The sequence below is a fragment of the Crocodylus porosus genome, unplaced genomic scaffold (genome assembly GCF_001723895.1).
Source record: "Crocodylus porosus isolate Cpor-Errol unplaced genomic scaffold, CroPor_comp1, whole genome shotgun sequence".
Lineage (NCBI taxonomy): Eukaryota > Metazoa > Chordata > Crocodylia > Crocodylidae > Crocodylus > Crocodylus porosus.
In genome coordinates this window covers 55,034,068-55,054,657 of record NW_017728943.1, presented here as the reverse complement: position 1 = coordinate 55,054,657, position 20,590 = coordinate 55,034,068, and the positions used below count along the sequence as shown (strand labels likewise).

The 20,590-nt window shown below is 42.4% G+C and overlaps 1 protein-coding gene across 1 annotated transcript; it reads left to right on the top strand.

Moving 5' to 3' along the window:
- Positions 1-636: 636 nt before the first annotated feature.
- Positions 637-20,100, top strand: SLC3A1 (solute carrier family 3 member 1). Its single transcript, XM_019549376.1, has 10 exons — positions 637-1,150; positions 4,058-4,237; positions 5,484-5,638; positions 7,482-7,607; positions 11,316-11,435; positions 12,229-12,353; positions 13,224-13,422; positions 14,884-15,030; positions 18,031-18,147; positions 19,515-20,100. The coding sequence occupies exons 1-10, from the start codon at positions 715-717 to the stop codon at positions 19,953-19,955; spliced, it is 2,046 nt and encodes a 681-aa protein (XP_019404921.1). The 5' UTR covers positions 637-714; the 3' UTR covers positions 19,956-20,100.
- Positions 20,101-20,590: the final 490 nt, after the last annotated feature.

Below are 20,590 nucleotides of genomic sequence, written 5' to 3'. Positions count from 1 at the left end.
TGATCCCTTTCACAGTGGATCATGGGGGGGACCTTGTACTTGATAACGCGCATCTGCTTCCTTAACTGGTATCTCACATCATTTCATTTGGGACAACAAAAACATCACTAAAAATGTGTTGTGCTTGTCCTGAAGTTATCCAGACATTTGGATTCTCCTCAGGAATAACATGCTTTAGTCTGTTCTATTATTTCTGTGCCAGAAGTGTCAGCAAATTGTTCTCATGACTGATTAAATCACTCTCTAATACTGTTCAGAGTGATTTACACCAGGAAGTTCCTGACTCAAGAGATCTGGGACTTGCTAAGCAAATGTTTTCTTGCTAGAAGTTGAAGCAAAGGCCATCTCCTTTTCAGGGCTGTGAGAAGCAATAAAAGTTTAGTAGGGCTAATAAGTGTGTGAGAGCAACTGAAGCCTCATCTATGATCAGTCAATGTAAGAAGTAAGCTTTCATCCCAGTTGGACAAGATTAAGTCTGCACTTCCTTGTAATATTTTACCATTTAGTTGAGGACATTCACTATCAGAGAAGTCCATTATGCCAAGGAGTAGAGCACTTTGCCCTTTCCTTCTCACTGAACTTTGACTGGTTGGTCAGGTTTATTATAAACCCCATGCTAATGACATAACTGCCCATTTTCCCTGAACAAAGGTAAGTTGCCACCTCTCCCAGCTGCAGCTGGACCCCCCCCCAGACAAGACATACCAAACAAAAATGGCTGAAGAGGAAACTAAAAGCTTCTCTGTTGAGCTGAATGAGAAAGGAGGGATAGAAAACAATGGATTTGTTCAGGAGAAGACTGTGGATGAAAATGAGACCAATGCCAGTTGCCAAGAAGAGATGCCAAAAACATGTGCTGTTGGCATCAACCCAGAAAGTACACAGGAGCCCTCTTGTGAAGTTTTGAAGCCTTTTGCAGGAATGCCTAAGGAAGTCTTGCTTAAGTTCTCCTGTCAGGCACGGTACAGAGTCACCAGGGAAATCCTCTTTTGGCTTATAATTGCATCTGCGCTAGTGCTTGTATGTGCTACAATTGCAATTATTGCTCTGTCTCCAAAGTGTCTGGGCTGGTGGCAAATCAGTCCCATTTATCAGATCTATCCTCGTTCTTTCAAGGACACCAACATGGATGGGAACGGTGATCTGAAAGGTGAGTTGCTTTGTGTTTTTGTTGTGCTCAAACCTTGCTAGCATGAAGCTATATGCATTATACCCTACATGGCATAATGTTATTTTTGGAAAGAGTAATATGGAAATTAATATAGTGGCAGCTGTATGTCAAGAAAGAGGCAGGGCAGCTAGAACCATGATTATCATGAAAAAAACCCCCTCAAGAATGGGCCATGTTCGTAAATTCAAATCTAGATTTAAAATCAAGTTCAAACCTCCCTGTGTTTACCAGTCTTCAGATCTGGGATTCTGGTGAAATACTGCAGAGAGAGGTTACAAAACTGAAATCCAAATTAATTTCCCTGCAAGTTGGGTAGGAGAGGATAAAGTGTTTGGGCTGCTTAACAAATTCTGGTGAGTTCTCGAGGTTGCAATGGCAGCCCTACCCCCTGGTCGCCACCTTGGGACTGGAAGTCCTTCCCCCTAACCCCTGACCTTTGCCACTGGAAGTCCTTCCGCTTGCTCCTGGAAGTACTCCTTTTGGCAAGGGGGTTTGCCATCTTGGAACCAGAAAAAAACAAATTATATTCTAAAAATCAAGCATCTACTACAACATGCATCAATTTGATTTCAAAAAATATTTTTGTCCTGTTTTAGGTGTTTGCATGGTGTACATAGAAGTAATTGCATAACAATTTAAAATGAAGTCTTACTTTTGTATATTGTGGGGAGATGTGGAGAAGTTTGGGGGGTAGAGGTAGGCATAGGCATAGGGCTTGTGGGGGGCTGTGGTTGTGGGTATGTGTGTATGTGGGGTGTGGAGGAGAGTATGAATGTGTGTATGGGATTTGTAGGGGGTGGATAGGTGTGTGTGGGTGGGTATGGGGTTTGTGGAGGGGTGTGGGTGCACGTACGTGGGGTGGGGGAGCATGTGGGTGTAGGTGGATATGGGGCTTGTGGGAGGTTGTGAGTGTGTGGGGGGAGGGTGGCATGTGTAGGAAGAGGGTGGTTGGAGTATGTGGAGGGTAACAGTGTGGGATGTGCATGGGGGTGTGGGTGCATGTGTATGGTGGGGTGTGCATGTGGGACCCACACTACAAACACGCTCCCCCCCCCCTCATTATGCACAGCCCCTGACACCAGTGGCAGCACCACTGGTGGGGTGGTGGGGCCTTGGGACACTCATGAACCATGGCAGTTGAAGACCCCCAGTGGTGTGTGGTCCTGGCAAGCCCCAGGACTGCACATGGCCAGGCTGCCAGCGGGGAGTGGGGCAGAGCCAACCCAGCTCCATTGAGTCCCTGTCAGTTCGGGCTCCATGCTTCTGCTGCCCTGTCTTGGGCCCCCACCAGTCCTGGCCTCGGGGCACTGGCATGGGCCCTGCACTCCTGCTCAGCTGCCTCTGAGCTCCCACCTACCTTCTAGCTGCCACTCTGCCCCCCCGCCTTCTGCCACTGCCACCACTTCCCCTGCCTGCTGCCCTTCCCCTGCCACTTCCCTACCTTCCTACCCAATGTCACTGCTTCACCCCCCCCCCCCCACCCGGCTGCTCTGACAGCATGCAGTTTTTGGCTATATGGCCAGAACTGCAGGATGCAGCAGGAGCCAGCCCAGCCTGACCCAGCCTCCACAGTTCCCAGTTGGCTCCTGCTGCACCATGCAGTCCTGGTCATGCAACTGGGAACTATGTGGTGCAGGAGCCAGCCCAGCCCAGCTGGCACCATGTAGTTTCTAGCTGCATGGCTGGGACCTCATGGCACCAGAACTAGCTGAGAACTGCAGGGGCTGGGCTGGGTGGGGCTGGTTTCTGCTACATCCTGGAGTCCCAGCCATGGAGCTGGGAACTGCATGATGCCAGCGAGGCCAGGCTGGCTCCTGCTGCGCTGGCGATCCTCCCCCCCAAGCAATCCGGTCTTACTTTTGGACAGAAGGAGAGTGGGGGAATAGTCCCAAGGTCACCAGGCCAGAAGCCTTTGCTAGGCTGAAGCTTCTGGTTGGGGGCTGGGGGTAAGGGGATGGGATGGGGTGGGGACACATGGACCTTACTCATGCCACTGCTGGGTCCTACCACTGGCTTCTCCTGCCCCTGGTGCCTCATCAGCTTTTAGACAGGCAGCCACTGACAGGTAATAATTTTCTGAATTTTAGAAGGGTCCCACAGGTCAGATAGAATGGCGTGGCAAGCCAGCTCCGGCCCTCGAGCTCTATTTTGTCCTCCCCCAGCCAACACCAATTGAACCAGGGAAGAAAAAAGTATTTTCTCTGTGCATTTCAGATGATGAATCTCCAAGTGTATCTGATACAAACAGCTGGTGCCAAACATTACAAACTCAATTGAATTGCAGTTTTTACTCCAAAAATGCACAGTAAAGGAAGGTAGTAGGCACTCTTCAACAGCAAGCAACAAATGAAAAAAATTCCAAAGGTGCATAAGAACTGCAATGTAGCAGGAAAATACACTAGTCTTCACTGAGAAGATGAAAGCTGGTGTGATTTTTCAGGGACAAAAGAGAGAATTGGAGTGAGAGACTAAGCAAAAGTGCTGATTTTTAAAAGAGAATGTCTTTCATCTACCTGGAGGTGAAGGCAGGGTCATTTGTTTTTATATTGTGCTAACCTGCCTCTGCAGGTGGTGTGAGGATTCCTTTCCTAACAAAATGGAAAGTATGAGATAACTAATACATTTTATTAGAATTAATCTTTCTCAGTTGCTATTGGATAAAGAATTTTAATGGCAGTCAACAATTCCCATTCTGTGACTTTGTACCATAATGTAAGAGTTTCAAGATTCCTCTAGCCTTAAGAAAGGAGTTCACATATCCCACAACGCACACACATCCTGCAGTTTGAAAGTCTATGACAACATCAACTCAGGTGCTAAGTCTTTTCTGTAGTTGCTTTGTTTTGTCTTTGCAAGAGGTTTTGTTTTGTCTTGTCTTTTTCACAGGTATCCAAGAAAAGCTGGACCATGTCTCGTATTTAAATGTAAAAACAATCTGGATAACATCCTTTTATAAATCTCCCATAAAAGATTTTGGGTATGGAGTAGAAGACTTCCGTGATATTGATCCTATGTTTGGAACGATGAAGGATTTTGAAAACCTGATTGCAGCTATTCATGATAAAGGTAATCTGGAGATGTGACAAATAGCGGTGCTCCTAAAAATAGTCATTCAGGGAATAAAAGGTTGCTCTTGTTTCAGTAATTAAATGTGATTGCCTTGCATTAAATAATTTATGTTGGCTTTAAATGTATGCAGTTCTCTTTGTAACGCTAGTTCTCTAGCCTCTTCTCTTGGCACTGGTGATAGGAGCCTGGCCAAACCAAGGGTGGGTTGGTGTGAAAAAGGCATCGCTTCTTGGCCTCTTGAAGGCTCAGATCAAGTACGACTCTGCAGCCTGGGTGGTCTTCCATTATCACTGGTGGTTCATGGAATTTGGACTATATCCAGAAAGGGAACAGAAAGTCAGTATAGCAGCAGAGGGCCTCTGTAGATCCAGGTATCTCTCAGCAGATTCTCAGGTGGTCTCAACTTAAAGCTCTTTCCATATTGTTTTAGGAACAAGCAGTGTTCCTTTTCAAGAGATTGTATTTATTGGTACCTACATCAGTATTTTTAACTAAATCCTGAGATGCATGCATTTCTGTCTTAGCGCCTTAATCAATAGTGTTCTTGTAGGAGTTTGGTTTTGGGATGATGAGATGGTTTTGGGCCAGAAATGTCACCCTAGGTCCAATAATCTTTTCCTTCTGAAGTGCATACATGCATAGATCTGTGGAAAAAATTCTGATTGGTTGGAAATTCCCAGGGAGGAAGGAGGCATATGACTGCAATTAACTGCTTTCAAAGGAATTACTTGCATATGCAAATGTAAACAAGTGTAGCAATATCTGCAGGATTGTAGCCATAGGCTTGTCTATGCTATAAAAGTATTGCTATAGTTTAAAAAAAAACCCAAAAAACCAACAACTTTGCTAGCAGAGGTAACTTGAAGTTATGTCTGCAAAAGAAAACTTTTTCCTGGTGTAACTCATATCAGTTCCCTGAACAAAATATGCTATATTGAGAGCGGGTAAAAAAGGAGCCTTGGCTAGTAGAACTGAGGCTGTACTTTGACTTTTCTCACCAGACCTACATCAATTAAGGGCATTATTTCATGCTCCTGACCAGTATAGCTATGTCAACAAGGCTATTAAGTGTGGACCAGTCCTTAGACTTTAAACACTGCAGGACAGAAGACTGTCCTGTAAAACTGCAGGACATTACAGTCCTGTAAAACACCTCAGTATGTGTTTGAATTCTACATTAGTAAATGTGAAATTCCTGTCTTGGGTTACTTGGATTTAATCGTTTCCATGTTTGATTCATAAGGCTTAAAGGTGATAATGGACTTAATACCAAACCACACAAGTGCCAAACACAGTTGGTTTCAGCTGAGTCGCAACAGGACTGGGAAATATGTGGATTACTACATCTGGCATGATTGTGCACAGGCTGACGGTACAATCACCCCTCCTAACAACTGGGTAAATACAGGGCCTCTGTCCTTTACAGATTACAGTGAATAACAAATCACTGAAACACAGTGAGCAGAAAGGTACAGTATAGTGCTTGCCACAAATAGCAGATGTTTCATTCAAACATATTGTTTTATTAGTAACTTTTGTCCCTACGTGACTTGTTCAACTAAAATACAGGAATTAGGCAGCTAGGCAGCATTGGTTTTCTGTGTCTTCATTAATCTGTTCTGGATGCTGTTCCTCACCCTTAATGCTGCATTTCCCTCTTTCTAAGGGTGTCACACAGAAAAAGACTATTCTGTGCAGTTAATTCACTATAACACCCATTGGTATATGGGTATTCCACTTTGGAAGCTTTCTCACAGCTGTCTTCTATCCATGCCAACTATGATTTCAGAGAAAAACAGAACAGTGCATTGTTGACTTATTTCTTTCCTTTTTTTAAAATCCTTCCTAGTTAGTGAAAATGCTGGAAATCAGCTCACTAAATTATTCCCCTTGTTTTCCATATTTTAATTGGAAATCGGAATTATTATACTGCAGGATACAAACCTGCATCTTCTAAAAATGTGTACCAAACTTACAAATCACTAACATTGTTTTGCTATAAAACTGGCTTCAATTTTTTAATTTAATAACAGCTTAATTTCTGGACTCTACAGCACACAGAAGCAGTGAGGTTAGCCTTCTCAAATATTCACTGTTACTGGTATCTTAAAAGGGATCTGTCAGGTCAACATAGTCCCCAATACAGCTTTTGCAATGAGTTTAACAAAATTAAGGACCAATAAAAGTTTCAAGATAGTGGAAAAAAACCCATAGTTGTTGGTAAAAGCAGTGAGCAGCTATTTTTAGCAACAAGTAAGGACTTAAAAACTAAATGCCATTTTTAAGTTCAGAGTATCCAATAATTCATAAAGCAAAAAACCTGTCATTTTCTTTTATATTCTTCTCCAACAAACGAAGAGGAAGAGAATTCTGGCTCAGTACATAGCACTTATTATGGTATTTTATTAACAGCCCTTCTTTATTACTATCAAAATTCTTAAAAAGCACCTAAATAGCATTAAATACGTTTAGGAAATCATTGCAATGAAAAAGAATTAGTCTTGTATTAGGACTCTCAAATTAAGCAGATTTTCATAGTATATTGAAACAAGTCTTGGGATCTCAATAAATAAATATGCGGTCAAAAAAATATGTCTGACAAAACATAAATGTGTCCAAATAAAGATAACAACTACCAAAGAGCAGGCAGAACTGGAACAGAATAAAGAATTCCCTTATAAAAGAACATATGCAGCTATTAGTTATGTCTTTACAGATTAACTAAGATGGTATTAGTAAGGGAAAAATATGTGTATTCTTGTATAGGTAGGGAGAAGATTTATACTTGTACAGAAACAATGCTTAGCAGCTTAATGTTAAGAAGGAGAAACATCTGAAAAAGGGTATGTTTTCTCTTCAGAGTGATGGAACATTAAACATTAAAAATGTAACAGGCTGTTAAAAGCAACTTCCATTTTGTATTCCTCATCTGATTTGGAAGGGTGATGAGCACATAGAGCTCCTATTGGCTTCAAAACTTTGTATATGGAATGCAAAAATGGGTTCAGCTGATTGGATTTAGAAGAGTTACCTTTCATGTTTACTTTGTGCATTTATCTTTGGACAATGAAAACTGTCAGTTCCAGGCTAACTGTAAATAGGGAAATGGGAAATAAATGCCATCTATGTATAGTATGCCATACTATGTTCTTGTTTGAAGCACTGTGTTTAATTACAGAATGTACAAATGCTGTTGACTGCCACTTTATTTGATAAGTGATATTGTTTTCTATGTAACCAGGTAAGTGTATATGGGAATTCCAGTTGGCAGTATGATGATGTGAGAAAGCAGTGTTATTTTCACCAATTTGGGAATGAACAACCAGATTTAAATTTTCGCAACACTGCTGTGCAAGAAGAAATACATGTAAGTAGATAATCCATTGTCTCTACTCCTGTGGTGAGGAAATTGTTATGTTTTATATTCATTTGAATTTAAGAACGTAATTTCTCCCTTGATTATTTTTTAATGTGTCGCTTGATAATCCAGTGGAAATTAATTCAAGGATTAGAACACGTGCAGATAATTCAGACATCAGAGTCTGAATGTGACTGAATATGAAAATATACCTGTTTTCTAGTGTCATTTAAGCTACAGTGTTTCCAGAGTCATAGTCATAATATTAAAACAATTCCAATTAGAAAAAATAAAGCAGCACACCATGGGAAGGGGCCCTTTTGTTGCAGTTTCACAGCTGTTGAATGTCAAATGCTGGCCAGGAAGAACACAGCAGTGGAAAGGAGCTCTTAGGTCATGGAATCCAGCCCTTTGCTGTCACAGTTAACATGTCATATAATCTCTTTTATTAATTGGTCAAGCTGTATCTAAGGAGGAATTAGGCATTTTTGTCCCTACTAAATTTGCCAAATTGTTCCAGGTCCTGTTCTACTGGTTAGGAACCTTCTCCAAATTTCCAGCCTAAATTTATTTATGGTCAGTTGATATCCATTTAGTCCTGTGGCCAACATTGTTCTGTAGTTTCAAACTAACTCTTCTCCTTCCTTGGCATCTTAAGGGTCTCTAATAAATTTTCATAGGTGGCACTGTATCAAATGCTTACCTGAAGTCTAGATAGGTGAACTCTACCACATTTTTTTTAAACCTAAAAATGGGTTATGTCTTCAAAGAAAGGATAAGTTGGCATCAGATTAGTTTGGCATGATCTGCCTTTGGTAAACCCCTGTTGTCTTTTATTCAGGTTTCCACCTAACTCTATGTTTTTAATTATTCTTTCCTTCAAAATTTGTTCCTGAAACTTGCACAGTACTAAAATCAAAGTGTACTAGGTCCAGATTACTTTCACCTTTCTTAAATATATGTGCAATGTTTGTTATTCTCCAATCCAATCCCTGAGTTGATAGAATTATTTTAAAACTACCAACAGGCTACTGGCCCTGGGGTATCAATTAGCAGTGCTTTCTGTAGTATACTTGAATATTCATTATAGAACGTCTAGAATCTTTTTTACATTAAATTTACTTTCATGTGAAAGAGGAACAAACATAAGAGATTAAATCCTTGGGAGCACTGTATTGCCTTGAATCCTTTCAAATAAGGAATATGACTACAGTAGAGCGTGTAAAAATTCAAGTGCAGCTCCTTCAATAGCTGAATACACTTAAACTCTTCCTTTCTGTGTTGCATGCACAGTAGCTTGAGCCAGATCTGAAAAGGGGTTAAGCCAAGGGGCACAAAGTGTTCCTGTGTCCCCACCTGACTGGGAATGGGAGCCACAAACTCACTTGGCTTGGCAGCAGTGGTAGCAGCTGTTGTTCAAGTGAGGAGAGCCCTGACAGATGAGGGTCTTCTCCCCCTTTGTTCTCCACCTGGTTTAAGTTAAACCGGAGTCCTTCAGCATCCCAGCATGTTCTCCGGGCTGGGCAGGGCTCTACGTTCCAGCCACAGGGATGACCCCACCCCTCTACTCTCTAGCTGGAGCAGGGATTAGACTAACCTGCAAAGACTGAATCAATTCAGACTCAGACTTCTTGAATCTCTGTCCCTAGTCGAGAAGTCAGCATAATCCCTCTCCTGCCCCCATCCTAGGCACTGAAAGAGCTTGTTACACCTCTGCGCAGCCAAACCAACAACTTCCATTTCCCAGGAGAGTGCCCAAACAACCAGGCTGTTACTTAGACTGGGAAGAAAGTACTTTTTAGTCAGATTGTAGCTGATAGGACCCCTGGGCAGAAAAGAATACAAGTCATGGAGCCAGAAGGACAGAGAGCATGAGCCCAGGGCACTCCCTTTGGGGGTGGATTCCTTGGTTCTGGCTCATGTGCCTGTGGCTGCTTCTGCGTCATACAGTAACAGGATAGAATACATAAACCTAAAATTAGGCAGGATTTAGTTCCTAAATGCTGGCTTTAGTCAAGTGAATAGCAATTCTGAGCATGCACAACTGAATCAGGTGGCTTTGTGGTTTGGTGGATTTTGTATGGATCACTTGCTTGGACTTCAGCACTTCAGTTCTACCAGAAGTGCAATTGAGATGCCTGAGTCCTTTTTTTGGACTTGGTCCTTTAGGTTTAGGTGTGGTTTTAGAGTCTTCACACTGTGAGCAGCCAAGAGGACAAGTTCAAGTTGATTATTTGTCTTGATTCTATGTGTGAGCATATACTCTGAGGCACACTTTCTATTACAGCATCTTGGAGTTCTTGGAGAAATGCACTCTGGATGATTACCATCTAATTCATTTCTAAAGTGTTTGTCAACATCACTAGTTCTTTCAGTACATTGCAAGATGATGAAATGGTTGGTTAACACTGATACTCTTTTTTCAAAGGTCTGTGGCTTTGTGAATTCATTAGAGATCTGGGCAGCTTCGCAAGAGAGACTGAAGTCTTTGATCCACAGAGCATCTAAAATAAGTGCAATAGGAACAGTGCAAGGTTCAGTAGCTCCCTACCAGTGTGCTACACACTCCTCTGCAAAAGGGTTTTCATGACCTACGCAGACTTCGATGTTTGCGCTGTTGCCTATTGCAAGGTTATTTTTTATGATGTACATGTGCTCAACGTGGACCTCTTTTTTCAGTACAAGAAATCCCCTAGTAGCAGTTAATGAGACCTGTCTGTAGTTGTTTTCAGTATTACTGTGTAGGTAGGAATAAATCAGTAAGGTAGAATACTTATTTACTAAATAAATATTTTTTTACACAGATTAGTTAAATTTGACCGTATCTTGTACTGGTAAATAAGCTTGTGAAAATATATTGCATATGGAAAAAAAGAGATTAGATTTAATGCTTTATTACCGATTTTCTTTTCCTAGTTAAGTAACACTGACACAGAGATTACTATTAGACTCATATGTTACAATTAGAAGAATTAAAATTGATATAATAAAATAACTGTTGAGGTCTGATGAAATCTTACTGATAAGCCAACCTCGGCATGCAATGAAAAAAATCACAGATCCATAACCATTAACTTGCTTAATCATGTGTAATTTCCTTTCACTGCTTCCCAGACATCAAGTCTGAAAATAAGAATGATTTTGATAATAGAAATAAGAAGGATGATTGAAAAGTGTTTTTATTTGTAAAAAGGAAAGAAAAATAGTGTCAAAAAGTCTGTGTAGATTAGTAGATTCCTGAGCACTTGAATCAACATGGTCTGATTATGCATAGGTTTGAAGGGTGCACACTAACAGTATGTGTGGCATTTTAATTTCCCTCACTTCGTCCTTATTAGCAGAAGGCAGGGCAGTGTGGCACCTTATAAACTGACTTTTCAATGTGCTGCCCTGATCTGCCTTGCCATTTGCCTGACTCTACTTCTTTACTGGATGTTGATACAGCACTATGAGAATCTCCCATTGATGGACCAGATCAAAGATGGCTTCCTCTGTGCTTTGGGTGCTTTTCTGTTTCTGCCAGTTCTTGAATCCTAGAGCAGCCAGGCACTGGTGTGTTTTTTTTATGGTTGAATAATAATTCAGATGTTTCCTTTGTGGTTTATAAAGAGTGTTGTATTGTCAGGTATGTAGTAAGAGAACTATATTGAAATGTTTGCTGTTTATGATTTTTGAAAGAGGTAGACTCATCATGAATTGCCTCCATTTTGTGTTCAGGATATTATCAGGTTCTGGCTGGGCAAGGGCATTGATGGATTTAGCATCAATGATGTTAAATTTCTTCTCGAAGCAACAAACCTAAGGGACGAACCTCAAGTGAATAAATCCCAAAATCCGGTAACATAATTTCTGATTTGACTTCATTTTTTCCTCATCTTTGGTGATTCATTTTTCATTATTAAACTTTCCTCTAAAATGGGAATCACAGTCTTAATTTGCTGTTTTGTATCAGCAGTAAATTCCACTTAGGTTTAAAAAGAGCTTTCTATGTGGGAAACCAGTTATTTATACAACTTGCCTTTCTTTGGGGTTGTGGGTCCAGCACAGTCAGCAGGTGGTGCCAACACTGAGAGGAAGTACCATGGCTTAATAGACACAAAGATATGCGTGTAGACAAATGTGGTTGCTGTTGCAAGTCACAATGAGAATTTCATTTGCATTGTCTCCCTCAGCAATCAGGTGTATAGCTTGTGTCCTGTTTGTTAGTGCAAACTAGTGCAAAAGGACGAGACAAATCTATGGCTAATAGGTCGATTAATAGTTGTTAAACAGAACAGTCAGAGCTGTATCCTCAGGCATATCTTAACCAACGTTGGTGGATACCAGGGACAGTAATGAACAGGAGAGAGGTCACTCTAGATATGCAGGGTTCAATGCTCTCCCTCGAAATTATCCACCCCTGCCAGTGTTGGAGACAGGATACTGAGCTATGTGGACTGTTGGTCTTACCCAGAATGGTACCTTTTGTGTTCAAACAGAGTTATATAAATTACCTTTGGGTGTTGACTCTTCCTTCTGTTTCTTAAATATTTACTCCCTCTTCTTGCACACAGTTAGATTACATATTCAATGAGGTTTAGAAGTTTTAACTGTTGGATAGCTAATGGTGTAATATTATATTATTTTCAAGACTAGCATCACTGCCTATTCTGAACTGTATCATGACTATACCAGCACTCAAGTTGGCATGCATGATATTGTCCGTGGTTTCCGGCACATTATGGATCTTTTTAGCAGTGAGCCCGGCCGATACAGGTAACAGTATTTTGGCTATTGGTCTTCTCTTTTAATATGAAGCTGCCTTCTCACCATGGGAGAAGCAGGTCCTGTGTTATAACACACAGTAGTTAAGTTAAGACCTTCTTTTTTCTCCTTACTTAACATACCAGGTCATTGTTGGGTTATGAACACGGCCAATATTTATGGTCTAGGTTGGGACCTATTGTGTTTGTGCATTCAGGAGAGCAAAGATCTATGAGGTACCTTCTGAGCCTGCTCTTCACAGTGAATAGTGTTGCAAAGTACCAATATTACATCTATTCTTAGGCATGTGGGCAGAGTGGACAGGGAAGACCAGGGCTCCGTCTTCTCATAAAATTGTGTCATGCTAAGGAAATCTGCTGTTCTAGTTATTACTATGAAGGGAACTGGGATCGCAGAGGCTAGATCCTCTGTATGCAAAGAATTGTCCTATCCCATACATAGGACTCATGACAAGGTCATAATGAACTGTTATTTAAATACTTCCCATTTTAAATAGAAAGCAATGAGGGGAAGGAATTAGTACAATAATACAGTTCGTACCAATTTCAGTCTCTTTTTGTAGACCTAACAGAGGAAAATGGAGTCAGTTGTGTCTTTTATTGAGATATAAATTATGATAAAGACTTATAACGGCTATTTTGGAAGAATACCAGCCATTTATATGATCCTTTGTACCAAACAAAATATACGTGTGCCTATATAGATCATGAAGAAAAACAAATTCTTTTTGAAGACATGCTAAATTGTTAGATATGTTAGGGTCTATTCTTAGATTCATGCTTTCTTTGATTCCAGTTGCAATAAGAGTGAACACTGATTTAAAATTCTTTTAAACAAACCTACTTGTGCACTTCTCTACAGGTTTATGGGTACTGAGGCCAATGATCTGGAAAACATAGAAGAAACAATGATGTATTATGGAACGTCTTTTGTCCGAGAAGCAGATTTTCCCTTCAACTTCTATCTCATCAATATGAAAAACCTCTCAGGCAATAGTATTTTTGAAACTGTGTCCTTGTGGATGAAGAATATGCCTAAAGGAAAATGGCCAAACTGGGCGGTAAGTGTTCTGGTGTGTGAAAGGCCTGATCATGCTCGTAGAAGCTCACAGGAAAAAAAAAATACTTCATGGGGAGCAAAATCAAGCCCTTAATAGTTCTGTAACCACTGAATCTATGGAACCTGTCATATATCCTCAGGACACTGCAGTACTAGCTGTGGCTCGTCTTTTTAATTTATCCTGAGCATATTTACATTCAGGTGTCAGTAATTTTGCCTAGCTTTCAAACAAGATCATTTAAAATGTTGCTTTACATTATCAAGGTGCTATTTTACTTTACAGTCCCCAAGTAAATGGGAGAGGAGAGGCCATTACTTCCAAACCTACAGGCAGATTAGAAGTAGCTTGATGTGTACTATTTTAATTCTTGAACAGAAATAGAGGCTGTGACCCCCCCCGCCACACACACATCATATATGGGTACTGAATTGACCTAATGCTGGTTACATTTCTGCCTCTAATTTCTCCTTTGTTAGTTTGTGCTGCAGACCTAGCTGCCCAAGTCTACTCTCTTCTTAGATCCCTGCTTCCAGTGCTTGTGAGTCTTTCATTGCCTCTGCTCTAAAGGGTGGACATGACCCCCGCAAAACCCTGCCTTATTTAGGCAAGAAAAGAAATCATTAAAAAATGCACCCGTGGAAACGTGTGAGAACTATGAGGGTGTTTGCATTAGAATAGAAGATACTGTTGATTGAGATCCTAATGTATCATTGCTTACTGCTGTCATGCTGTTGGCACTGTCTCTAGACTTCACTTGTGTTGAGTAGAACACACCAAAATAAACAAAGTAATAAAATATTTCTCCCTGAGGGGGAAAAAAAGAGAGAGAAACCTGATTAACTTTTTCTAAACTGTTTGCACTGCCAGGGTTGGATATAGAAAGCTTTTGAAAATTAAAGGGGAAAAGCTGATAAAATATGTCAGTATGTTAATCAAAACAGACTGTGTCTAGTGTACTTGAGTAATAGAATGCATCCTAAGATGTAAATTTAACATTTGGTTAGAATGGCTTCTAAGTTTATTTGATAATTTTCCTTAATATGAAAAGATCTTTCTTCCATATCCTGTGATAATGGAACAGTTTGTTGCCATTATTCTGCAGAAAGCAACATATCTGTTGGGGAGGAAACAGCAGTTATCCTTTGAGCAATTTGATTGCAAAGCATGGAAGTGATTGGACATTACAGCAGTGTGAAACCTCTTCTGGGGCTACTGTCTGTCTGGCACTCTTAACTTGCATCACTTAATAAGGGAAATGTAGGGCCAGAGTCTGCTCCGTTTCACCACTGTAAATGAAGATAAATTCCAATAATTTGAAAGAATGAATCCAAGTTTATACAGATTGCAAGTGGTCAGAATTTAGCCCACAGTGTTTTTCATTAACTAGTTTCTTATGCAAGTATTTAGTGTTATTGTGTACCTTAGTTCTGTACTTAAATATAACAGACTATTCTTGCTTAGGTTGGAGACCCTAACAGTGTTCGGATTACGTCTCGAATTGGGAAAGAGTACCTTAATGTGATCAACATGCTCCTTTTAACACTTCCTGGTACACCTACAACTTACTATGGTGAAGAAATAGGAATGGAAAACATTGCATCAGAAAACGTGAGTGAAGACTGTATAGATGATTCAGGCTCAGTGCATCCTGGAGTTCCCGGGGATGATGTGCTTTTTCACAGGTGCCTCCTCATAGGCAAGCTATTATGTGCTGCAGAAGTCATACACGTTCTAAACCTACCAATTAATTCATATATCACAGGAAGTGCACATATAGACTCCACAGTCCTACTCTCAGAATCAAAGCGCTAAACTGAGTACTTTTTTGATCCTCCTGCGATTCTTTTAGACTCTTTAGCTCAATGAGCTGCTCTACAAATGGGGCTAGTTTACTGAAAATTGGCAATAATTACTTGCTATTTTTCAATGAGTGATCTATCATTTCCAGGAGATCTGGTCACCTTTCAACTAGGATAGTGTGAAAAACCTTTGAAAATACTTGAAGCAGTTACTGCCCATGACTAGTTACTTTGCCCACGAAACACTTTGAGTTGCACACTTTTTTTTTAAAGCACAGTTAAACAGATTGAGATTAAATCTGGAAATTCAAGTCAGTGCCTGGCTGAAAAAAACTGTAGACCTACTTTTTACTTCAGAGGAAATCCTAGTGGATGATATAGAAATGTATTGTAAAGGAGGTACGTAATGGAAATATTTGATTCCCATCATTAGTGGGCTGCTTGACATATTGCCCTAAGGCAAAGGCAGGCAATTATTTTAGGTGGAGGGCCGCTTACCCAGTTTTGGCAAGCTGTTGGGGGCTGCATGGGTAGCCCTGCCCCTTGAAAGGTGCCCCACCCCTTGCTTACCATCTTGGGACCAATGTCCCAGAGCCAGCACTGGTGGGGCCCAGAGTGGGGTGCAGGCTGGCAGGGGTCTGTGGAGCTGGGCTGGGCCGGCTTGTACCAGCGGGGGGGAGGGGAGCTGGCCCGGCTCCATAGAGCACCTGCCGACTGGGACCCTGTACTCCTGCTGCCTTGCTCTGGGCCCTGCCAGCACTGGCTCCAGAACACCGGTGTGCACCCCATACTCCCACCGACTCCTGTGCCTGCTCATTCCCAGTGTCCCGCTTAGTCCCATGGTAGAGGCAGGGGGCAGCGGACAGGCCTGACCCCACGCTTGCCTGCAGGGAATGAGCTGGTGCTGAGCGCAGGGAAAAGTGGCCCCTCCCCACCCCATGGCCGGTGCTTCTTGCTGCAGCCACTCGCAGCCCATGCAGGGCTGTCCTGAGCAGGCACAGGCAGTCCCATGTGGGCTACAAGTGGCTGCAGCACAGGGTATAGGCGGGGCCACTTTTCCCCGGGCTCAGCACCAGCTTGTAACCCGCCCCTGCTGACAGCCTGGGCCCCACGCCGGCTCCAGGCTTGCCCGTTGTGGCTGTGTTACAGTGGGAGGAGCTGTGCCCCCCGCTTGCCACGCCAGGCAGTGTTTGTTGCTGCCTGCCCAGAGCTTGCGCCGCTGTAGGCTGCAGTGCAGCTCCTGCCACCGCCTCTGTGCAGCCCAATGTGGAAGCTCTGGGCAGGCAGCAGCAGCAAACACTGCCTGGTGCGGCAAGCAGGAGGGCGCAGCTGCTCCCACCATGACACATCCCCTGACAAGCAAGCCCAGAGCTGGCACAGGGCCCAGGCTGGCAGCAGGGCTGGGTTACAAGCTGGTGCTGAGTGCAGGGAAAAATGGCCCCGCCTGCATCATGTGCTGCAGCCACTCGCAGCTCACATGGGGCTGCCTGTGCCTGCTCAGGACAGCCCTGCGTGGGCTGCAAGCAGCTGCAGCTGCAGCAAGGCGTGCGGGCCACGGGGCGGGGGAGGGGCTGCTTTTCCCCATGCTCAGCACCAACCCATTCCTTGCCTGTGGTCCTTCCCTGCCCTTCCCCTCCCCCCCCCTTACCTGAGTTTCCTGTGATGGTGCAGCCACGAGGAGCCACATGGTCCCAGGCCAGAAGCCCCTGCTGGGGTTTCTGGCTGGGAGGGTGGGGCCAGGAGGGCCCTGCTGCTGCAGGAGCCTGCTGGGGCTTCCCCTGGGACCTACTGCCCCTGGCTCCTTTCATCTTTGACAGGAACCAATGACAGATAAATACGCATTAATTTTCTAAATATTTTTTGGGGCCCTGCGGGTCGGATAGAATGGCCTAGTGGGCTGAATCCAGCCTGTGGGCTGTATTTTGCCCACCCCTGCCACAAGGTTACACAATATTGAATTCTGGTGGATAGTGTTGATATTACACATCTATGCAAAACAATACTTTTAAAAATGTCCTTCCCTAATGCCTTAAAAAATCTCACAATGGTGCCTACAATTTACAGTATTTATTAGTTAAAAATTTAGGGTTCATTCAGTAAAAGAATTAAGTACCTAAAGCAGAATTTACATAGACTTGAAGCCCAAGTCAGATACCATGATCCAAAAACCTTTTGTTCGGCTTCTAACTCTGAATGTGCCTAAACTTACCAGGTGACTTGGAAGTTCTCCAGGCACCTAAAGTTGTCATTCTGCGCAGATCCAGAACCCCTTAGTCTGCAAGGCTCAGTGCCTGTCTTTATCTTATGCCTGTCTGGGACCCAGAAGGCAGACAGTGCTTCCTTACCTCTAATGGGCCTTATTCATTAGACATTTTCAGAATGCGCCCAGTATGTAGAGGATTCATCTTTTTGAAAAATGAATGTGGTTGTGGCCACTTTATTTTTAAAAAGGCCACAGCTGGAGGAGGTAGTACTGTAGTGATAATCATGCCCACCTGTTACTTAGTAGAACACTCCCCAGGAAGTGAGAGGCCCAGGTTGTGTCCTACTTAACCTGATACTGTTCAAATGCACATCTTCCACTTTCCTGGAGAGTGCCCTGGTCACCGGGTTATGGGTTCATTTGGGTGAGGAGTGGTTATTAGACACTACATAAAATATTTTACACACAACAGTCTTCTCAGGAGAATAACTACACTTCCCACCTCAGAGATTAGAGAGTCTTGACATAAAGAAAAAAATCTTGGAAAGATCTGGATCATGCTGTAGTACATATGTATTTTTGACTGATTCCTTTTTTTTTTTTAAGATGACTTTTGCAGAGAAGTCACCCATGCAATGGGATGGCAGCCTTCATTCTGGTTTTAGTGAGGGCAATGTAACCTGGTTACCTGTTAATCCAGACTATCAAAATGTAAATGTTGAAGTAAGTATTCAAGACATGGACATAACCCAATGAATTCCAAAAGGGGTCATTTCAATAAATTAATCTAGTTTGTTATCTTATGTATTTTGCTTAGTGGGATTTGGCTAATTGTAACTCATTTGAATCTAAACCCAAAGATTTATATATCCAGAACAAATTGTATATGAAAGAAACCTTACTGCAAGAAGTCCTTCATATCTATAGCCATTTTCATCAGAACAGTGATGTCAGAGATATTTTTTTCTAATTTACTTATTCTCTCACCAGTTAGCTGAATTGCTCCACTTCTAAATTTAGATGAATGTAAGAATGCTTTTACATTTAGCCTTAAAACAACAAAGATGTATTTATGGCTTTGCATAAGTTGGTTTGTCTAAGGAAAGCTGTGGTAACAACTTTTATGTGAAGTGGATCAAGCAAAAAATATTGTTGATTCACAATAGCGAACAGTAGTGAGGAAAAGGCACTAGAAATTAAGCCTTTGTGGGGTTAATCTGCACTAGTGAAGTCAACTGGAGATTTGCCTTTCAAATCAATGGCAACAAGATCACGTCTTTGATTCTGTCATTTGAAAGCTATGATTTCATGGTATGTTAGCAGGTTTGGGAGCAAGGGCAGTTATAGGAGGGAAGAAATCTGCCATGGATGGTACAGTGACAAGGAAGGAATGGATAAAAAGGATGCATCCAGATGAGCAGGAATATGTTTCCTTGGGGACAAGTAGCAGCGGCACACCTTGTGCACATGCTACTTGTCCCCAGGTAATGCCTGTACCTTGTGCTCTGGTGTGGCAAGTTACCCTGGTGGGGTAGGGAACCAGCAGCCTTACCTGGAGTCCTGGGGGACCTCTGAGAGCTGCAGCTGTGTGCTCCTGCAGCAGGAAGCCTGGTTGGCACGTGGAGTGTGGCTCTGGTCAGCCAGGCTCCAGTTTTGAGTGGTGCATGCTGCCATGTGTGCCACCCAGCTTTTTTTCTGGTGTGATTTTTTTTTTTTGACCATGGAATCTCCTGGGGTCAACATTCCTCCTCCCCCCCCATCCCACAGAACACCTGCATGTGCAGTGTGTGTTGTCACAGATGGGTGTGTGGTTCCACATACCGCACATCTGCACATGCTCAAGAGCAGATCAGTATGGGAAGGTTGTCAAAAGGAAGGAACATATATGGTTTCACCTGCAATCCATGGAGGGATATGAGAGGGGAGCAGGGAGGGAGTGAAAAGAAGACAGGTGAAGAGGATAATCTTGGCAGTGGTATTTTAAATGATGTGTAGGGGTCATGTGGCAAGAACTTCAGTAGTTTAAAGGAACATTTTTGGTTTCTAGTGAAGAAGAAATGATTGTGCTAATACTGACAATTTTGTTACAGATTCAAAGGACTCAGCCTAATTCAACATTGAATTTGTATCGAGAGCTAACTCTACTTCATAACAATGAGTTGCCCATTCAGAGGGGATGGATGTGCTATGTCTGGAATGACAGTAATGTCTTTGCATATGTGAGGGAATTAGATGGCTTAGACAGAGTCTTTATGATGGTTCTCAATTTTGGATGGGAGTCAACAACAGACCTAAAAACTGTGGTTCCTGAGCTTCCAACTGAAGCTACTATAAGATTAAGCACAAATTTTAGCAATAATGGTAAAGTTGTAAATATGAAAACAATTAAAACTGCTAAGGGTGAAGGGCTAATCCTTGAATATAAAACTAGCCAGCCAGTTCATACTATGGAGGCTTTCCAACTGAAATGTTTTGTGGCAGAAAAAGCATGTTATTCTAGTGCCTTTGATTTACTCTATATGAATTGCTAGGTTTTTGGACATGTGTGATGCAACAGAACATATGTTATTTGAGATAAATGCTGTGAACAGTGTTTGCTGCAGTTTTTCAAAGTTGCTGCATTGTGTATAAAATGTCTAGAAACCCATAAAATAAACTAATGTGGTTTTAACTGTATGGCCTCTGCACTGGTATGAAAGTAGTTGTGGTGGAGGCAAGGGCTTGATGATGCTTGGTGTGATGACTGCTCCCCCAGGAGAAACCACAAGTGTACAAATATTTCCTTTTCCTCCCAGGGTAAAAATGGCTTTTCTCCCAGGATAAAAATAACTTGGGAATGACCAGGGTTAACTCACTCCCAGGAGAGTTTCTCCTGGGATAGCAAATGTCTGTATATGCCATGACTTTTCTCAGAAGAGAATATAGTCCTCCAGCCTCCCCCACAGAAGAGAGTGTGCTGATTGCTGGACTTTGCTGCTCCAGACCATTTTCCTTTTGCAATCCCCACATTAGGCTGCAGGGAAGTACAAGCTGACCGTAGGCAGTCCAAGTCAGCTCATTAGGGCTGCCCTATGGATTGCTGTGATGGGTAGCCAGGGAGTCTTCCCTGGTTGCACACTGTCAGGACTTCAACCTCTCTGCTCTTTGGGGCCTCAGCATTCAAATG

Excerpts from the sequence above, each read along its gene's own strand:
- SLC3A1 (XM_019549376.1), top strand. The coding sequence starts at position 715 with ATGGCTGAAGAGGAAACTAAAAGCTTCTCTGTTGAGCTGAATGAGAAA. Across the intron at positions 1,151-4,057 it reads TGGGAACGGTGATCTGAAAG|GTATCCAAGAAAAGCTGGAC; the intron begins GTGAGTTGCTTT and ends TCTTTTTCACAG. Across the intron at positions 7,608-11,315 it reads CTGTGCAAGAAGAAATACAT|GATATTATCAGGTTCTGGCT; the intron begins GTAAGTAGATAA and ends TTTTGTGTTCAG.